This window comes from Nyctibius grandis, chromosome 8 (genome assembly GCF_013368605.1).
Source record: "Nyctibius grandis isolate bNycGra1 chromosome 8, bNycGra1.pri, whole genome shotgun sequence".
In the NCBI taxonomy this organism is placed as follows: Eukaryota; Metazoa; Chordata; class Aves; order Nyctibiiformes; family Nyctibiidae; genus Nyctibius; species Nyctibius grandis.
In genome coordinates this window covers 24,385,038-24,407,427 of record NC_090665.1, presented here as the reverse complement: position 1 = coordinate 24,407,427, position 22,390 = coordinate 24,385,038, and the positions used below count along the sequence as shown (strand labels likewise).

The 22,390-nt window shown below is 35.3% G+C and overlaps 1 protein-coding gene across 2 annotated transcripts in view; it reads left to right on the top strand.

Moving 5' to 3' along the window:
* KCNT2 (potassium sodium-activated channel subfamily T member 2) overlaps positions 1–22,390 on the top strand; it is a 141,929-nt gene that overhangs the window by 28,348 nt on the left and 91,191 nt on the right. For both annotated transcript variants that reach the window (XM_068406327.1, XM_068406326.1), the window contains exons 2-5: positions 5,719–5,798; positions 13,421–13,520; positions 17,339–17,387; positions 19,313–19,372. In XM_068406327.1, the coding sequence (XP_068262428.1) occupies positions 5,719–5,798; positions 13,421–13,520; positions 17,339–17,387; positions 19,313–19,372 (289 nt within the window). The remainder of the gene's footprint in view (positions 1–5,718; positions 5,799–13,420; positions 13,521–17,338; positions 17,388–19,312; positions 19,373–22,390) is intronic.

The following is a 22,390-nucleotide window of genomic DNA, read 5'->3' as shown; positions in this document are numbered from 1 at the left end:
TTTTTACGGTGACACTGATAACACCTGATCTCTATAAATCTATTAGTTATGGTAACATCCAATTACATAATCAAGCAAACATAGGTATGTCTGGAAAAACTTCACTAGATAGATTAACTCAGATTCACTGATTTAGAAGGTAACTTCTAGATAAATATACCCGTAGAAAGAAAAGAACAAAAGAAACGCCCAGGTACAGATGTCATAGCATACACTCTTAAGTATTAAGATGACCAAACACATCTTTGTTACATGACAGTTCAAATTTGAACCAGACAATTACACTGCATAAGTTGTTCTAGAGGAGTACCGCAAGAATTTATTTTGGAAAAATAAAGGGATAATAGGTAATACTGCATACTACAAGGCAATTATTAGAAGGTATGGAACCTCTGTTCTATCATGTACATTCACAATGTTAGATATTATAAAGAATCTACAAGACTATTACAGGAACACAGTTCTGCAGAGATCTTGAAAATATTCATTGGTTTATTCATAATAAACAGATAAAATCCTCTATCAGAAAAAGACCTTATACCTGTCAGTTTTAATTATTCTACACTTGTTAGAAGTCATCTTTAAGAAAATGCAGGGCCATATTGCAAATGTTAGATTTCATCAGCATAGCATGTGGCAAACAGCTTCAGCAAGGACGTAGCTTTTAAAGACTGTCCTAAAGTACCCAGAAAAATGTTGAGGCCCTGATCTCCCTAACTCTCTCATACCATGCTCACACTGCAAGAATGGACTACCAAATCAGGAGACTGCAAAAGAAATAGCATATTTTCTGTCTTTCCAGTAAGCGGGAGGAAACAAGCACCCTGCCTCCCCCAGTTACTACCGTTTGTTTTGGGGTGCCGTCACTCAGTATGGAGAGGAAATGAAAAACTCAGAACTTTATCTGTTCAGTGTTCATCATGACATATGCAACTGATGACTGATTTCCTACCAGAAACAAATAGAAGTCTTCCCCAAGACCCAGTAATGGAAAAGTACTGGCCTTACTGCCATTTTCTTCAGCACAAGATGATGAGGTAGCGCTCAACAAACAGTCTTGATCTTTTTTTTTTTTTTCTTTCCAGCCGGCCTGGAAAGTCAAATGACCATTTCTCTGTGAAGCTCTCAACAAATCAGAGTTCTAAGTATTTCAGAACTTGCAAAACTTCAAAAAGGAGAGAGCTGCTACCCAAGACAGTCATCATTAAAATACACTAATGTTTTATTAAAAGCAATAAGAAAAAAATGCCCGTTTCCTTTTTTTGCAGTAAAATAAGCTCTGACAATAGTGGTTCACTTTAGTACTTCAGATGCTTCATTTTTAAGCACCCATCTACACCCTACATAATGAACTTTCAGGTTTGAAATCTATCAGGATTTAACATATATTGGATTGGCAAATCCCAGTTAAAAACATATTGTGTCCATACTACAAGGCTCTTTTTGTAGGAAAAACATGAAATGTCCCTTCCCATAAAGATGAATTTAAATAAATTGATGTAGTTTTCTTCAGATTGGCTCCATTTGTACAGTTAACACTTTTTCTTGATTCCAATGTCATGAAATAGTAAGCATAAACATTTACAGCTCTTAGCACACATGTAGTGAGATATCCAACTCATACTTTTGTTTTTGAAGGGATTATTTCTGCCAAATCTGCTAACACAGAAGAAAGACAATTTGTAGATTTGAGGGTGCAAGGTAATATTGTTACTATAGTGAAGTGTGGCTATGGAGTTAGAATAACATTGTAAATAGCAATGGAAAAATGCAGACAAAATTAGTTAAGTAACCATAGCACAGACAGATTGGTCCCAGTGATTTACAGTCATGAGAAAAAGTGCTTTGCATTAGGGTCTTTGGCATGAATTAGTATTTTCCTGCTATACTTCGTATTACATTAAAATGTACTACTCAAATTACATCTTGACTGAAATAGAAGAGTGCAATGTCTACTTGTGCTTTGGGTACTTCAGGATGCTGCTTAAAGTTTGAAAGATTCCACTGATATCACTGTTCTTTGGGTTTAAACTAGGGAAGACCACTATTAACGGTATTTAATTTTAAAAATAAGGTTGAAAACCTACACTGTGTTTTCAGTTTCATTTCAGTTTCAGTTGGTTTTGCCACAGATGTATCAGCCACGAATTTATGCATTTTCAATAAAGCTGAAGCAAGAGTCAGTAAAGCATAAAACCTCTTCTTTAACTTCCAAAAGCAGCTTTTTATGGAATATTCAATGCCTGTGACATACACAGAAAAAGTCAGAAGTGATTAACTGACTGCATACACAAAATCCTTATGTTCATCAACATTTCTGTCCCAGAAACCATCCTCAAGGAATAGTGTTTTAATCCTTCAACTCGATTTCCTTTTGGTCACCGTGGACTGAACTACAAATGTCTTTTACAGGAAGATAAAAACCATGAAGCACAAATTGTTTAAACTACACTTTTAAATTACTTACACTAGAAATACAGAACAAAACCAAACCTGTTCCATAGGCCAGATGATCTGCGTACACATATACTATCACCCTGTACTGCATGTGTGCCATTTCATCAAAAGCATTTGCTTGGAATCAAATTCCGACTAGTATTTATCCTGAAACAGAATAATCAAGTTTTATATAAGTATGTGGCAATGAATTTCACTCACTCACTTGAAACTTCCTTACTAACTTGTATTTAAGTCCAGAAAAAGCTTGTTCAAGCCCTTCACCACCACTACTACTACAAAATGATCTTAATATTGCAAGAACGGATCAGAATTTATTCGCGTTATGTTCCCGAAATACTCCTTTTCTAGATTACACTTCATAATGGGAAAGAGACAGAAAAGAGCAAATACTTGAGGTAAAATTTTAATCATTAAAAGGTTACAACAAAAGTTCAAGTAGAATGAGTGTTCTCCCTAAAAATAAAAAGCAGAGTATTGGGAAGTAACAGTATCTGGAGGTTTCTGTCCTTATCCCTGCCAGTGGTTCCTTCAGCCATTCATTTTTAGCTTTACTTAGTAAATAGTAACCTTTAAGAAACAAAGTGAAATATTCTCTGTCTGGTAGCCAGAGTATCATGAAAGTGTATATTGATTATAGATGCATGATAATTATTTCCTGCAAATGTAGAAGGCCGATATAGTTTTTACTTAATTTTTAAAAAGTCAGGAGAAGGAGAAGGAGGAGTTGAGCCACAAAAGTGCTGTTAGCAGCATTCGTAATCCATTTTGCCATGGAAACTGCTGCACTGTGGAATCCCCGTCTGCTGTGAGCACAGGTTGCTAAGGAAAGAGAAGTAGACAGCTGTTAGAAGGCTATCAGAGCAATTCATAATGGTAGTGATAGGAGAGTGATTAGCTCCCACATCCTCCTTCCTCATTATCATTAAATCGTGGCTTACTGTTAACATGTTGTTCTTTCATGATAAGTGACTACTGTAATTTTCTTACTGAAAATCTGAGAGATTCGTTTAAAATGTGTAAAAGAGCTCACCGATACTGTACTCCTTTTCAATAACATCCCTTACTTCAATAGCTTGTGCCACTTTGTTTACCTACTGATAAGTCCTTGAAGATTGAGTATATATACTTAGCATGTGGCAGCTGCCAAATCACGGGAAACGTTTCCCACTAAAACTGTCACTGCATTAATGACAGTAAGTACCTTGGGAAATGTGCAGAAAAGAACTGAAGCAGAGCTCAGGCCCCCACAAACCTGCTCACCTACTAATAAACCCCTGGACACGCTTCCTTAACTTGCCTTAAGGTTACCAACTATCTAAATTGTACTTCGGTTAATGGCAACAACTCCTGCAGCCTTGAACAGCACAACACTTAGTCTATATTTAAGCTCAATAAAAGCCCAGGAACAAGTTCCTCTTCATCTGATGGGCTTTTCCTCTACTTTGGTGGCAGTTTCTAGGATATTCCTCTGGGCCCAAGCTCTTTGAAATATGCAGTTGCAGCTACTCTTAGTTTAAAAAGCAGAGAGCAGGTGGGCTCTTCCTCTTTAATTCCAACTGCTCAAAGATCTTACCACAGAAGGGGTAGAGCCAAATAGGGCAGAAAAGCTGGTCTAGGGTAGACGTTGCTCTTACTGCTGTCTCAAACATGTCACTGCACAGAAATAAACTCAAAATTCTGGAAGTTACAGAGCTTAGTTCCAATATAGATTCTTAAAAATAAGGTTATGTTTTTGCTTAATCTGAATAGGAAGCAGTGTAATTCTCCATTCTACAAGGAACACTACAATAAACCACACCAAAGCTAAGTGACTAGCTAAAATTAACTGACCTCACTAAGTGAGTCATAAAGAGCCTTCTTTTTATGACATGCTGACCCTGTCCTACAAAGTGATATGCCTAAACTACTGACAATAACTAAGCGAGCATGAAAAAGTCACATTACCTGAGATGCCATCCATTCTAGGCCCATAACCAAATAATCTTCCAATTCCATAAGTGTAAGAAATATACAGTATTAGACAAGTATTTGAGGGGAAGAGAGAGACTATAGATAACATTAGATTATACAAATTTGTTTTAGCAAAGGCTTCACATGCAAGAAGGGAAAAACTATACTCAGGATCCTGCTTGAGAAACATGACAGTACATATAAGAACAAGTAATTGAAGTACAGTCATTTGATGCAAGAAAGACTGCTGAAAATAAATGCTCAAATAAAGATCAAGTATGCCTATGAACAGAAAAAGTATATGCAATTTTGCAACATATTATGGTATGCAGAGAAAGTGAGAAGGATCTCACTTTCGTGGTATCACTTTATTCTTTAGCAATAGTAGAACGGTTCTCAAACTAAGCACTGACTTCTCAAGAAGGCACAGAAATTGTGCTGGGTAAAGCGATTCATTGTTGGAGGAGAACTGGGAATGCTGAGGGAGATCCAGTCAGTTGGGTAGAGCAGGGACTTCAGTGGAAATAGAACTAATGCTGCGCTCATCCTACGTCAAGCAGTGCAGCTCCACAACTTTGAAATGGCCTAAGTTTTTTCTATACTACTAATGCACACCTCCTTTTCCCCTTGCCAGCCCCTGCAACAGTTTTCTTCTCTCTTCTAGTCTGTAGAACTATTGCATGAGTTGTACTCAGACTGAATTGAGGGATAGAAACATGAAATACCTCCTAGCAAATTTGGGGTAAAAGGGAGGAAAGAAAGATGTTACTGTTGCATTCATATAATCAGGAAGGGGAGTTATTTTCTGTACAATATTGTATAACTGCAATATAATTTTGCTTAACTGAGACATGAATGCTTAACAGAGATATGAACAAGACAGAAAAAAGAAGAATCATTAAAATGTCAATTTTACAAGAAGGGAGTTAAACTGAGATGGACAGTTTAACCTGAACATCAAGGAAATCTTTCTTACAAAGATGCAGATATGAGAATAGTCTTCCAATGAAAATACCAAAAACGTAGATGCTTCTGAGTTTGCAGTGTAGAGTGTCCAAGTAGTATGAAAATGATTCTGCATGTAAAGGGGATAAACTAAATAATCTTTTTTTGTTTGTTGAGGTTTTTTCTGTTTTGTTTCTAATGTTTTAACATTAGTCATTCAAATCCAAGTGAGCTTTTAACTGAACACTTTCTATATGTTCCTCCAGTTACATATAAAGAACAGATGATTAGAAAAAAAATTACTTTTTAAAAATCATTTATTATCTTTCATATTCAATTCTAATACTTCCTTTTATATTTCAGGGTGCAAGTTGAGTTCTATATGAACGAAAATACATTTAAAGAGAGACTAAAGCTCTTCTTCATCAAAAACCAAAGATCAAGTAAGCAGTTGGATTAATTTTTGTAAGCATAATTGTGATACTTTGAGTAGAATCCAATTCCATGAAGGCAACAGCAAAGTTATCATTGATTTTCTTCTGAGCTAAAATTTTACCCTGTAGAGGAGTCAGTTTTACATAACATCCAAAACAAATTTAGAAAGTATTATTTAAACTTAAAAAGAACGTACTTATTTTGTAGGATCAAATACTTAGTGACGTGATTTTATTTGTCTCATAATCATGTTGACTAATTTGCATGGATCTGACACTGCAATGCTCATTGACAAGTCATGACCTTATGTCTAGGAAAGCAAAGAGCCTCTAAGATGATGGAGGAAAAAGCTGCAGAAGTGCCTAGCTTTTTTGAAGAGTTCAATTTTATTAAGTATCCTAAATAAATTTAAAACTTGATCTGTACTAAAAAAAAAACCAACAATCTGGAAAGGAAACTAATGGGGAGGACATACCTCCTTCTCCTGAATGTGGTACCTCAGAAATGTAGTCCTTGTCTTTAGTCCGATTTAACAGTATCTTGATTGACATATGCACTTAAATTCATAGGCCATTATGGAGGAGAATAATGTGGAGGAACTATGATATTGATCTCTTTATATACATCTGTGCAGATGGTCCAAGGGGATGGAAGCATTTTATATTATCAAATCTTGATTAGACCAGTGGAGTTCATAGCTGAGAAGAGCAGTAACTGACCTCAGTTTTCCTCTGTGTAGCAGGATTGAATTTACCTCCATTTGCCTTACACCTGTAAAGAACTAAAATTACAATAGCTTTATACAGAAAGCTTTTGGAATAGAAAGAATACATTTTGGTCTTGGTAATACAGTTAAGACGGTTCCATGGCTTTGTGTCTGGGAATGGACAGAAAGGAGGAAAGAAAGGACTTTACTTTTTTGGTGTCCCAATCTAACCAAATTTGGGAGACTAGATCAAGTTTTTAAAATTAAGACAGACCATGAGATCTTCTGTCTGTAAGAGCTAGTATTAAATACTAGTTTTACATCACAAAACATGATCTTTGTATTGGGTAAGCTTCTCTAACTTTCCAAGTGTGATAAGCAAAATGTTCTTCTATGCCAGGGGAGGTGGGGGGTGAGAAAGAAGCACGGTACTGTGAATAACTGATATTTTCAGTCTGAACTTTGGAATTATTTGCTGGTTTCCAGCTGGAGAATCAGATTTAACAAAGCTGCTGGAGGTTCATCCATGGGGAAAGCTTCATTTATTACACTCACGCAGACACACAGGGGAAAAGTAATCTTAATTCAAGTGCCTAAATAGCGCAGAAAGCAGAGGACTACCTCTACTAGTAAATGATGTGAACAGCCTTCAGAGTATCTTCTCTTCTAAACTTCAGATGGGACATAGGTTTTTTCACATTATTACACATTTAACTAGATTTGGTTGGTAAGTTTATTTTCTAAGGAAGATTTTTTTGTTTGAAATAAGTTTCTTGTCCTGTATTAGCATGCTTTAGAGCTCTCTTCTTGCATTTTGGCCAATATGAAAAGAATGTGTACAAAACCTCAGTAGGAATAGAACAAAGACAGGAGATGTGTGAAGAACAATTTCATACTCCATTTTATGTTTACAAATCTGTGTTGCAAACAATGAATTTTTGCTCATACATTTTTGTTTGTATGTTGTGGAGTCTCCCTCCATAGAGATATTAAAAAACGTCTAGATGCAGACCTGGGCAACCATCTCTAGGTGTCCCTACTTTAGCAGTGGGGTTGGACAAAATAACCTCCAGAGGTCCCTTCCAACCTCAACCATTCTGTGATTCTTGTTAGAGATAGATGAGTTGAAGTAGATTTACATTTAAATGTAGTTAATTACACTACAACTTCAAACGGTTTTAGTTCTCTTCTATTTTTCTCCCAGTGCCTTTACACACCTTTAGGTGTTTTATATCTTTATAGCCTTTGACTTCTGACATTGTTGATATAGTGTGTAATGGAGTAAGAGACAAAACAGAAGAAGCATCCTAAACTGGAAAAGAGTAGTACTCCTGGCTAGAAAGGCAGTCTGGGAAGCTATAAGCAGTAAATAGCCTTTTTATTCCTGATCTAGTCACAAAACAGGGATTTGATGCACTCTTGTTTATTTACTAAGAACATCTATAAAGTTATGACCTGACTCACTGTAAATCTCTCTTCACCGATAAGATAGGAAGGTCCACATAGTACCTTCTTGCTTTAGATAAGTGAAAGAATTTTTTCACTACTTAGATCTTAACAAGATTAAAAAAAAATACACATTTACAGATACACATTTTGATGGCAGAACTGCCGACTCTGTACATCTAAAAATAGATACGTTTATGATCCTCAGCACAAAAATTAAACCAGATGTTAGTTAATTAGTATGAATTCGTGGCCATTCCTCTGCCAAGTGCATACACTTCTGTCTAAGCACATGAAGAGAGTTGTCATGAGTTACTATACTGGGACATGATTGGGTAAGTGTGATGTATGGGTCCAAAGGAGAGGAATGATGTAGAATTTTATTTGAAATAAGCAAGAGAGTGGGAAGCAACTGTTAATTCATCCTATTGGAAATGGGTTCATGCCATAGATAAGTAGCACAAGAATTTTCCTGCTTGGCTTGCTTGATGATTGCTGGAAAAATCCAGATTCTGATGAGTTCTCCTACACAGTGATGCCATACAGAGCTGAGGAACATTTTGTAGAAGCATACTGTGTTTTTGATTAACAATTGAAAACACATTAATGAGTTCTTTCTGTAGACAGCTAGTAGAGACACTGCCATTATGGGCACCTTCTTTTCCTGACAGGTCCTCAGGAGAGGACTCCAAAGAAAACTCTAAGAGATGAGGCATGTTTTTTTTCTGTTGTTATTTATGCAGCCGGTTCATGGAAAGTAAGTTGGAGAATGAGGGTGCCTACTATACCTTCAGCAGCATATGGCATGGGCATGCCATTTCCCACTAGAATCCCACAGGTTACCCAAGCACTGCTGCTAGTTCTCATGATACAAGAAGCTTAACCAACAATTAGACATTAAACAAGGCAATTTTCAGGAGAAACAAACAGGAAATACAGCAAAATCGTTACTGTACTGAATGAAAAAAAAGAAAAGCCCCCAAACCAAAGTGTTCAAAATTAGTAAGTTCAGTCAAACACTCCTTCTGCTTATGCAGGTCTTGGTTCTTGTCCAAGTACTCACAACCAGAATCCTCTAAAATACAATCTCCAAAAGCTGGCTAGTATCTGCCACTCATTCAAGCGTACTCATTCAATCCTCCATGGAAATTAGAGGATTCTGTTGCCCAGAGGTGTCAGGGAGTTGATAAAGAAAGATATTGTCCTTTAGATCTTAGTTGGTGTTCAGTGAAAGCACTGAAAACCTTCCTTCATGTACTAAAAGTGTAAATGCTATCATTGAGAAAATAACTGTCAGTAGTATCAGCAAATTTTCAGATAGTATAACTAAATCAAACTACACATGTTCACCAGTTTTCACTAATCCTTAAGACTTCACAAGTGAACTTAACACATCAGAGTGTAATATCATGTGGTTTTGTCAACCAGAGCAGTCAACTCTAGAATTTACATGAATTTTCTACAGAATACTATTCTGATCTAAATCACATACAGACTGGTAGCATGGAATATCAACTGTTTCATTCATTATCCTGGTTTTGGAAATATTTCTATAAACTGATAAAACAAGCCTTCATCTATGTCTAATGTCGACCTAGCTTCCACTCAATCTTCTGCAAGCAAATGTCTAATCAAGTTCAACCAATGCATGAAAAGCATTTCAAAAAGGTGTCAGCCAGCTTTCCACCTGCCAAAAAAAGAGAAAAAGATGACATATTGGTATGACTTGCTTGTACTTGCCAAGATCACACACTGCATTATCACAGCCTAAAATAAGTCTCAAAGAGAAAAAATAAGTGAAGTTTCAATTCATTGGAGAGGGAATAAAAGATAACCATCACCAGGATATAAATTATTAGCAGTATATTTTGATCCAACTCCTAAAGCCAGCTGCTACTGAGATGATTTTGCTAAAAAACAAAAATATGTTAGAGATTTATGAGAAAGGAATAATGGAAGGTGATCGTAAAATCTTCATCTGCTATCTCTGTCACTCTCGCTTTGATTTAGATCAGCTCTCTAAATCAGAGGATTAATCTCTGAAAATGCTTGTAAGGGAAGCATCAAAAATTTATAATAAAAATGAAAGTCACAGTACTGATGAAGTATAATGTATCACTCTGTACTTAAAAATGCCTGCAAAGAATAGCAAAGACTTGTTCAAACTGAGAAGGAAACATTAACATTTGATGTAGTTATATTTATTCAAAAAAACAAATAGATTTGAGCTGTTATTGCCAATTTCTTCTTTTAAAGACGACAAAGGATGTAACACCATGGTTACATGGACACAGTGAAATTACAATCTCATTAAACAATACATAACTGGATAACAGTGTATGATTGATGTAGCTGAATACAAATTTCAAGCACCAGTGTCAAAACATAGAGATATTCTGTGCAAATGACCCTGCTACTTGAACAATCTGGCTGTAAATGGAAGAAAAGAAATTGAGTCGAGCAGACCATGTTGATCCACTGACAGCATGTAAAATAGAGGACAAAAATAGTCAGCCAGCAAACAGAAATGAAATGCTTTCTTTATAACAGAGTAATAAATGAAAATCTATTTCAAATGCCTTCTCTAGTGACTGTCCCCACCTTCCCATATTTGAAATGCTAGATCTCCATGATAGTGGAATAAACGCATTTCTTCCAGCTCCCAGGGGACATCCCCAACTATGAGGCTATAGAAGATTTCGACCAGAGAGAATACTTATTTGGTAGTCCTACATTAATTATTAAAGCTTTAGCAGGGTGACTAACTGTGCTCCCCCTGACACCACATCTTATTTCTAAAGGCTGAGACATACAGAACTAGGAGAGGTGACCTTCTGAAACAAGACAGACTTGAAGTCTCTTCTTCCATATTTATATTGTAATAACTGATCCAATCACCTATGGTTCAAGACCTATCCTCTACTTTAGCTATAACCCAGTCCATGATGTGCACTGTATACCTATGCTAACTAGAACCCTTATATGAAAGCATGTCTGGTGCGAAAACCCTGCCTTATATACTGTGGGAGACAGCCATTCCACAACCAGAGCCTGAAGCACTGTCAGGCATAGCCTGGAATAGTTCTATGGAACTTAAATATTTGAATACGTAAGTAGTTCTAGAACTTTCAGGACTAAGATTTGAGAGTTAAGAGTTTAAGGCAGCAGCCAGGAGCATGGGTCCCTTGTATTGATGTAGTTTTTAATCAGAAAAGCACCATTTCTTTTGGTATTTAGATCAACATGTAATTTCAAATGATGATTAGAAACCAGGCCATTATCAATGCAGAAAAGAAGTGTTTCACAGCAAGATTAACACTTACAGAGCTAAAACCCAGAAGAAACAAACAACAGACTTCTGTACTTATCTAAGAAAGTTAGGCAACACAAAATGGGTAAGGAAAAGAAATCCTAGTGGGCTTTTTTTGTTTGGGGTTAGGTGTTTCTTGGGGTTTTTTGTTTGTTGGTTTGGGTTTTTTTTTTTAATATTATCTGCCCTTCTTGTAATAGCCTAGTTGTTATGGCAACCATTCATATTCCAGCAGACTTCCACACAAGGATTAGTACAGACAAACAATTAATGTTTTCTTCAGCAACAGTTTGCAAAAAGCTGCAAAAAAATCATAGCATCATCCAAGAAAAGTACTGGGGTTTTTCCCTAATCAAATAATAGCATAACAACACACTTACCTACCTTCTACAGCCTCTCTATCCATTTACTACTTCAACTCCTTCACTCATGTTGGGGAATAAATAGTCTGTGGCTAATTACTCTTGATAGGACATCAGGAATCACTAGGTTAATGTTCACAAACCTAATTGCCAATAACAGCTGTGGGACTTCTCAGGGTCAGGACCACAGGGTTTTAACCCCTAGTTTACAGATGACAAGATTCCGTAAAAGTCCATCCAGTTCTCATGTGATAACTGCAACTTCCCAGTTAAAAGTAGTAAGCAGTGTTGTGTAATAAACCTTAAGATTTCTTTCAGCATGGTAGAATTGCATGATAGAATATTTAAGAATCTATTTTTCTGTGTTTGCTGTAGATGGTGTTTTAATGGGAGGGGAACTAGTAGATATAAAAGGTGATTTATCACTTTTATCTGTAAGGTGTTCATTTTGCACTTAGGACTGAGTAAAGTCAAAAAGTATGTAATATTACCATAAGATAATTATGATTCTTTCCTTAAAACGGAATGTATGCACACAGCTTTGGGTATGCATAATGGAGCTGTAGTTCTTAAACCACAGAAGTAATTATATTGAGTTCAGCAGACCTGCTAACATATTCGCAACACAACCATAAAAGGTACTATCTTTACTATGACTAGGTGCAAATGAAGTCACATCTGTGTAGGACTCAGTCAATGGTATTCTGCTTTGGACAAAAGGGTTCAGCCATGCAGAATTGGACTCTCAGTGCACAGGACTAAAAAAAATTAATGCTTAAAGTGACCTCCCCACACTGAACCTTAGTCAACTGACAGTTTTAACTTAATTAGTGAATGAAACCTTAAAACCAAGAGTTAGATACAAATATTTGTACTGCCAAATTTTAATACTATTGAAATTAATAACAAGACTGAGAATTTAAACTCTAATCTTCTAATGCCTGCAAAATCTGATTAAAATACATTTAAGGTCCACTGTAGTAGATAATGGCTCCAATTAGCACTGAAATAAATTGCCCATGTGATAGAAGCAAGTGTCCATATGGATCCCTTTGAAGGAATCCTGTCTTTGTGCAGTAGACCTATGTTTGTGGGAAATACTGTAATATTTTGTGATAGTATTTGTGATATATCCTTTCAGCTAGAACATTTCAATATTCATCTGGTCTGTAGAACAAGTTGTCGATTCTGTTCAGTTGTGCATTCAGCATGACTTTCAGATGTCCTGATTCTCAGAAGCATAATTATGCAACTTCAACATTAAATAACTACAGTTAATATTTTATAAGTTTGGATAGTATTAATATATTCTGTATGAGAAACAGCTGCATGAAGACTTTCAGATATTAATATTTAAATACTTGCCGTTATATATCCTCTGCCTATGGCTGAAAGTATGTCTTCTTATGTCACTGTATCTTGCATCTCAAATAGGTAGTTCTGGTTCCCCTTTCGAGACAGTGGACTCGTAAACTACAAAGACGCAAAGAATGTCATCAGGAAAGATGAACGGCATAGGACAGCTTTCAAACAAATGACTGAGTAGTTCTTTACATTAAAGAGACTGAGTCTTAACCCAGAGATTTCTGGAAACTGGAAAGGTGTATTATATGTGTATCTGACAGGCTTATTCTTACATTCTTTCTGTATGATATGCCAATCGCCCATATCAGGGACAGGTTACTGGTTAGATTGACCTCTTTGCTCTGTGGCAGCATGGCTAGTCTAGTTCCTTTAGTTTTACCTAAAATGTGGATGAAACGGTAAAGAACCTGAACTTATTTCTGTATTTTCTTTTTAAAATAGGTCTGAGAATACGTTTATTCAATTTTTCTCTCAAGCTACTAAGCTGTTTCTTATACATAATTCGTGTGCTCCTGGATGATCCTACACAAGAACTTGGATGGTAATGGTTTTTTTTTTTGTTATTTCTTCTCTCAAAGAATTGTATAAGAAATAAATGAATTTGATAAATAAATGTTTGCTATTCTGTCAACAGGGATTTGGTTTTATGTCTTACAGATGTTTTGAAAGAATTATAAAGCTAGTCTTACATTGTGAATGGAAATAAGAACTGAAATAACAATATTCTTTTTCACTTTACTGCTAAAATAATCCTGGCTATTTACTCAGATACTGTGCATCGGATACAGTTGTGCAAACTGTATCTTTTGGTTGTATTATCACATAACATTTCATAGTATCATATTTATATTTATATTTATAAAAATAAAATTGCAAATATCTGGTTGCCAGTTTATGCAACAATAATTTTAGGATTTTACTTAAATAATTTTACTTAAAATCCCAGATCCCAGAAATAAACAGACAAATACACGAAACTGAGCTTTCATGCAGGTGACATTGATGGTAATTTTCCAGCCTTCTGCTTTCTCTAAACACTTAGAAGACAGAGAAGCCCAAAGTACATTCTGTACTCATGATGATCTATGGTCACAATGTGTGATTTTGCACACGTACAATTGTCAGTATGGTATTCTATATGGATCATTGGGTACTCTACTTTTTTTCTTTTTCCCATGTGTTATACAATCAACCACCAATTATAGAAGAAATTATATTTATAATTTATTCAATCCTGTACTGCAGTTGTATTTGTATCCTGGGTATATTGGATCTTCTCAATTTTAAATGCTAATAAGCACCACATTTTATTAGCTTACTTGCTTTCACTTGATTTGATTCTATTGGCCTTAAATACTGAAAGAAACTAAGCACAGATGAAAATACTAAGCTTGGGATGATAGGACTGGCACTCTTCACACAATGAAGTGTGAAGAAGACAAAGGACAAAGTATGACTTCTAATTTTAATATTTAAAAATCAGTTAAATCTAATAAAGGTAATACTATAAAAAAGCTAGTGTACAGGAGAAATACTATATTTTACAAGAATCAAATCCAAAGCAAAGTGAGTTAAAGAATATTGACTTTACTCAGCAGTGCATGAGAGAAGGATGTGTGAATGGAAAGTACAGAAAATGCATTTGAGAATTTTTTTTTGTCAAAATTTATTGTAAGAAATTAGAACATCTGAAAAAGGGCCAGAAAAAATCTCCCTGGAAAAGCAAGAACTGCAAAAAACTATTTTTTGACTCCACGTGTGTCTTAGAATGTCTCTTCAAGGAGAGGAAATATGTAGGGAGGAAAGAAGCAGTAAAGATATTGCAAAACCTGTAACAGTGAGAAGAAGAGAAAATCCATCCTTAGACATTTAGGCCATAGTAGCACAGCAGCTCAGGGACTTGAAATTTTACAGCTAATGATACTTCCTGGCATGAAAAGCTGCTGATATTGTTTTGTTATGAGAACTCTAGTGAGCCCAGATGAGCGTATTGTACTGCAAGGTTAGGTCTGGCTATGCAGAACAGAGTAGAACATCAGCACTCCCACCACAGGTATACTTCAATACTTTTGTATTCATATGCAAAGATTTTTCTGCATCTTGCAGACTGCTTAATTCCCCAGGCCTTTTCTGACATGTTTGTTCCTTCAATTTAAATGTTTAACAATTCATCAGCCAGAGAGTGTATTTGTCTTTTCTATATATATTATTCCCTTATATTGTGTTGCAGTACATTTAAGAAACTAGTTAGTTTGTTCTATCTCTGTATAACATTTGTTTGGCTGAGAAGTTTCAGGTAAGTCACTTCTACACGCTCTCTAAGACCCTAGTCTTAGAAGCTATGCCAGACAAACCAGCGCTGTGCCCAAATGGTACCCCATTAATGTCAATGGTTTTGCCCATAGAGATCCTGAGGGCTTGGTACCTAAACTACTGCCATAATGCATTCTTACAAATGTGGTGTTAGGAAGAAAAAAAATCCTTTCTAGATACTGTGTCACAGCCTGATGAAAGAAACTACTCAAGTGTGCTGAGAGCATAGCCACAGAAAACATTATCACCTGGTTGTTTTAAAAGTGACAGTTCTGGGAGGAATGCTTTTCATCACAGACTCCCCCTGCAGACTCATTTCCTGTTTTTCAGAAATGCCTGCACAAGTTAGATCTTTCATTTACTCCTTCAGGCACAGCAGGTGTACAGGGAAGAGTTTAAGACATAAAGCATCCTTATTAATGGATACCATTTAGCACCTCTCCTACTCATAGTTGGTAAATATATATTCCCACATCCTTACATGACCATTTGATGGGAGGATTTGTGTCAGCAGTTCAAGGCAAGATGACATCACATGTACATAGCAGCTATTTTTCTTACATAGATGTCAGCGGTTTCTTACCTGAATCCCTGCTGCGTAATCTCCAGCCCTCCTCACATGAGGATATAAAGTGTAGTTTGATGCAATCTTTCCTGTTGAGAGCAAGGCAGGTATAAGTATATGTGCTCTTTCTACCCCAGCCTATCCATGTGATAGGATTTCTAGTATCTCTTGATCTTCAATATTTATTGTGTACTTAGTTCAGAATTTGAAAGTATAATTGTTTTTAAATTGGAACATCTTTGAAAATAAATCTTTAAAAAATGTAACCTGAAATGCTTCATAGTCATTTATCTGCAGATACAGAACACATATGGAACTACTTTCTAAAAGTTATTTTACTTTTTAAAATGTCTATATCCATTTAAACATTTTAAAATGTCTGTATACATCTAACCCCATCTAGGGTTTCAAACTGTTACATGCATTTCACAGAACACTTAATAATGTAATTAATATCCCTTTCCTCCCATATGTTTTTATGATCATGTTTCCATATACATTTGCTGATGAAAATGGACTTTGCGTGGATGGGATGACAACTATCAGTAAGGAATTAAACTGGAGTTGTTCCAATCAAAACTACACACCTGGAACGATTGATTGGTGAGTTCCTAATTTAAAAAGGCAAGCCAAAAGTCCACATAATGGTGGGAGGGGGGGGAAGCAGGAAGACAAATCCATTTCCGTCTGGAATAGTGACATTTTAACATATAATAGTGATGTTTCCATAACTCTCAAGCAATTACTTCCATGTTCTTGAATATTCAAAACTGCCTTTAATATTTTAATTGTTTCTCTGATTGCAGTAAGGGAACTGCTGGATAGGATGATCTTGTAAGATCTAAATTCCATCAATACTTACACCTTGACGAAAAAAAATGGATGTCCTTATTTAAAAAACAATTATGACTAGCAGTAAATGACTAACAGTAAACTATTGTGCCATTGAGTGTGCCAGATTCCAGTAGTACTGTATCAAGTGCCTATTATCATTGAGTTTAGTAAATACTAAAACAACACGAGATTTTTCCAAGATGTGAGAGCCCCTATGAGTTAGATACCATTTATATTGTTAACACAGACAGCAAAAAGTTTACACAAAAGAATTACCAAGTTTCTTTTTCCTACCACAAAGAATTATTCCTCTGCACCTCTAGATTCAAAAGCTCAAATTAATTTATTATTTCTGGAATCACCGTGATGAACTAGCAGCCACTGAAGCCAATAAAAGATTTTGGTGTTGCTAGGCGTTGGATTACTCCCATGGGAACTCAATGATTGGCTCTGGATTAGAAGTACAAGCAATCTCAATACTCAGTAGATAACTACTGATTTAGAATTTTTATTACTGAGAATTTTTTTAAAAAATAAGGCTGCTCTAATTTCTATTCACACATACAAATTTTTTTCTTTTGATTTTGTTCAAGACACTAACCAGGTTTTGATTAATTTCATATTTATTTTCTTATTATAATGAACAGGTCTCCTATTATTTGGGTGAATCGAAGCTTGCCTTTATGGGGATTACAGGTAATATGTAAATGGCCATTTTAACTATTTCCATTTAATAACTGTAGACAATACTGATCTATAGCATTTTAGTGATGTTAAAGGATACTTGGAAAAGTTGATATTAACAAAGAAATCTACTTGATGACCAAGTACAGCAAAAGCATAAAGATAAGCTGATCTGAGCTAACTGATTTGAATTTATATGGCTTTACAATATGTTTATAAAGTATTAAAGCTTATAAAAAATATTGTAGTATTAGCCTTTTCTCTTAGAATTATCAAGCTCTGTTGAGTCAAGTAGTCACTGTTTGCTCTAATGATGAGTTTAAATTTCATAATTGCTTATGACTAGCTTTTGACATGCTTCATGGGCTTTCTTGTTAAACACACTAGAAAGCTAAAGTTACTACATAATATAGAAGCCTACATGTTTAGAGGAATATGTCACAAAAGATGCACTACATCAGTGCTTTGTGGGCCTTGGAGATCTTTTGAAGTTTGTGGTTCAGTCCTCAGTGTCCTGGAGCCTGCTCATTTTAGGAACACTTTTTTTACTTGTGGAGAGTGCTGTGGGAATTCTCCCTGTGAAACGTGTTTTTCTGTTCAGAATTCCTTAAGCTTCCAGAATGGTTATACTATTATATTCTTGCAACATGCTTAGTGGTACCATTATGATGGTTTGTAACCCTATGTAATATACAATTTTACTAAGGGAAGAATCCCTTGATGAAAAAACCTTTCAATTCCTTGCTTAAAATATGCACAGTTTGAATAAATGTTGACCTAGACATTCAGATTACTGTACTCAATTTAATTAAAAAATACAGAGAGATTTATTTGCTTATGGTTACATACAGAATATGCTTATTCTAATAAGTTTATTTGATAAACATAGGAATTTATACATACGTGTATGTGCATGCATTCACAGTAGGATATATACAATAGTTGCAAACAAAGATTTATTTTTATTTGAGATACAACCTGAGTTTATATAAAACAGTAATACTTATTTGGACAAACTGATACCATATTTTGATTGAATATTGTAATAATTTTCCAATTCATAGCATCTTTTTTAATTCTAGATAATGATATTGTGAGTGCAAATAGTGCACTCTACCAAGTGTTCAGTAGTAGTGATTTAAAATTAATTAGTAATTTAAAATTAAAAATCCTGAGGCTTATTTGACTTCAGGCTCCAGCTGAATTTATACATCTTCTTGATAGAATATTCCCACATTAAAATACAAATATTGGCCATGCAAAGGATTTAAGTAAGTTTTGTGATTATTTAATATGTATAATGTTTTAAGTAAATTTTTTACTATTTTGATATTTGACTATTTAAATAGTTTTGGATTACATAATACATACACTAACTACATATAATCTAAGTGAAAGCTGGTAAGTTGAGCTTGGTTGCATTTAAATATTAAAATAAATAATGATTCATCTGTATAATTTTTTGCCGTTTTCAACTTTCTGAATTATACACAGTAATAAAAGTGTTTTTTCACACATTCATAACATCTTTACAGAAAAGTAAAGAGCTGACTATCTTCCATTATTTACAGCTTCCTCCTTCTCTTTCTCTGCCTTGTGAAAAGATCTCAGTACCTTTTAGGAACAGACAACTGAAACTTGAGAAACAATCTGGCAAACTATGTACGGAGCTCTCTAAAACCCTTGGAAAGACCACCCTGCAGCCTCTCTGGAGCGTTATACTTGAAAAAGAGCAATGTGACTCAAGTCACAGCCTCTGCTTTAGTCAGAAAAATAACAATATTTAAGCTTCGTGCTAAATGCTGTTACCTGAAATGGTTTCAGAGGACGCATGGAAAAGCTGTTTTTTATTATCTTTTACTTTTCATTGCAATGCTTAATGTCATATATTCTTTAGAAGCCAGTATTAATACACATATTTTATCACTTCACTTAAGGTTTCTGTGGCTTTAATAAGTCTCTTTGAAACTCTGCTGCTGAGTTATCTAAGCTACAAGGTAAGAACCTTTATTTACTTTTAGGCATAATTAATCACAAAAAATAACTGAGTTAAATGTTTCAATGTAAAATTCACGTGCCTGCGTTTGTGCTCACACTGATGTACGAGCAGGAAGTTGAGAAAAAACACACATGTAGAGGACAGCATATAGTCACAGGCAGCCCTGTTCATGTTTCCCAAATTTATGAGCAAACAGTAATATCTAGAGAGTGGAAGTCAGAAATTAAATTTCCATTTTTTTCCATTGTTCACTAATGCACTGTGATTTGAAAACGCATTCTCAAAAGTGACCTTGGTTTTTGGATACTGATTTTTCACATGCACAGTTTTATATGTCTATTCATAATGCAATGGACACATGTCAAAGCTGTAGCTACTCACTATCTGTAACTCAAATTTCAGGCCTCTAAAAGTGCACATCAAAAAAATAGGCTGAGACAGTACTATTTTTTTTTCAATTATGGATACCTACATATTTGTGTTATCCATCTCTCTCATGCTATTGGAACATCTTTGCAAAATGCCTTGAAATCATCTGATGTGAATACAATATATTTTTGTATTTGCAGTCTCCTTAAAAAGTTATATTTTCCTAATATTTTTATTCAGTTTTCTTCATTACGTTTTGTTCCATGCTGCCTAGTGGGTTTTAGGTACTCTGCATTTTTAGTATCTTCGGGAGAAAAATACTAAAATCATTTATCAAAGTAAATATGAAAAGACTTGGTTTCTAAAGCTGAAAATATCTTGGAGCATCATCTTTTTTTTTTTTTAAATTTTGAATTACTGTCATTCAGTAGCTATCAGAGCCACCACTGAAGTTAGGGAGTTGTACGTTAGTGTACTTATCAAGTGATTATGGCCTAAATGTTTTCCTTAGCGCCCAATAATGCTGAGGCTTAAAACTGTCTGCTGTCTAAAAATTATTCGTCTCAATCCTTGTAAGTAGCATATACTATTTAGGTGCTGGGGGATACAAAAGCAAATCAATTATAGACAGAAACAATCCAAAATTAACACATCTAGTGCCAAAACAGTAAAGAGCAATCACAATTTATACTGCTTCTGAGTTTTTTGGGCAGCATTTTATCTCTATCCATTCTGCTTGTGGTCTCCATCAATTTCAGTGAGTACAGAAGATGAGAGAAATATTGGCAAGTCAGCTTGCATGAGAAGTTACTTATTAGTGTGCAATGGGTGTAACACTCTACTATCCTGATTTGCTGCATAGAACTGTCACAGAAGTTGAGTCAGTTTTTATGGCTTATTTCCACTCCCTGTAAGGGAATGGAAATAATGTAAGAATAATAGTACTGAAATGCACTTTGGCAATCCACCTGATGCAAACACTCCATCCCTCTGGTCCTGTCCTCTTAGTTACAATCTGGAAATGTCATGATACAGCCATTCAGCCCAGATACAGTCTCAGGAAGCTAAGAGGGCTGTTATTTCACCCATTTTAGGACCTTTCTGGACAGCCAGGATGACCAAAGCAGTCTTGGTTCATGTAAATCTGTGACAGATTACCTGTTCTATGCCAACATTTCCAAAGCTTTTACAATTTAGGCACAAGTCAGAGGATGAGCCTGGAAGAAAACAACGAGAAAAAGATGATTGTGTTTGCATTTGTGTGCACATTGCTAGGATTTCACAAATAACCTGTAAAATAAATAAAGCAGTCATTTGAGAGAATACTCTAAGGAATTTACCTTCCTGATACTTGATTGATGACATATGAGAAATGGTACAACATTTGGTACAAGAGCAGTGAGGACACAATAGTATATCATGCTACTAGGATACAGTGATTTTGCTTTTTTTTTTGCTTTTATATGGGGAGGAATGCAAAAAACGCAGCACTGTTTTACACTGCTGATCACTTGGATCCAAGAATGAATGGTTTACAATCTGCATTCCTACAGCTTAACCCATTACATGAGGGTTTGCCCTTGGCCAAAATTCTGAAAGATGTCTACGTTAGAAATTTTCATTGCCAAAACCCATCACAGACATCTGTCAATCCTACTATATCACTGGCACACAGTCTTAGCTGCTCTTATCAGTACCATACATTCTCACTGCAAAAGGCAGTTTTGCAGAAGACATTATGCATTTGTATGTGGAAGCCAGAATCTTACAGCTGCCAACATCACTAAGTACCTGGAGCACATCTGCACAGGCATTTTGCCTGCACAATTACATTATGTGACATTTCTATAAGGCAGAAGAGAAAGCTTTTAACATTAAAAATGAGGAAATGAGTAAAAACACAGAATGGCTCAGGAAAATAAAATTTTCTTTTGATTTTATTATTTCTACAAATAAAACCTCAGCTTATAGTCTCAAAATTTCACTTCTGTTTACAAGGCTGCTTATCACATGAAATATTTAAGATTATTCAAGTATGTCTAACTCCCACCAATTACAATTACATGGAAGACAATAATCCCTGCCCCCTAGGTAAAATGGCTTCCAGATGTGAAAAGTTAAAAATAGAAAAAGAATTTAATATGCTGTGGAGCTTTTATTTAATTTTCAGTGGTTATATCAGATGGTTATTTTTACAGGAAAGATTAAAATGTCATTGCAACGGAAAATATAATTCTGTACTGCAAATTCTTGTAATATTGCCATAATATACCCTACATTGTTATTACATTACCTATGATGGAGTCTTGATATACAGAGTTAATAAAGCTGTAAGTCACTGAATTGGAAATACCTTCTTTTTCAAATGTATGGATTTTCATCCCAACATTTAATCCTTCACAGTCACTGCTCAGATGTGGAAAAGTAGTATATCCCCATTCTGTAGCTAGCAGTAAGCAGATTAAACGCTCAGTACCACTTTCATTGAAATATGCGGGAAGACCTCTAATTTCATGTAAGCAAGATCAAGTTCCAAAAAGCCCTGAAATATACAGAAGTGTTTGTGGCAGAAATACAGAACTTTGATCTTGAAGTCCTAATTCAAATATTAAATGCTAGGTTGTCTTCCTGACTTCTCTCTCCAAAA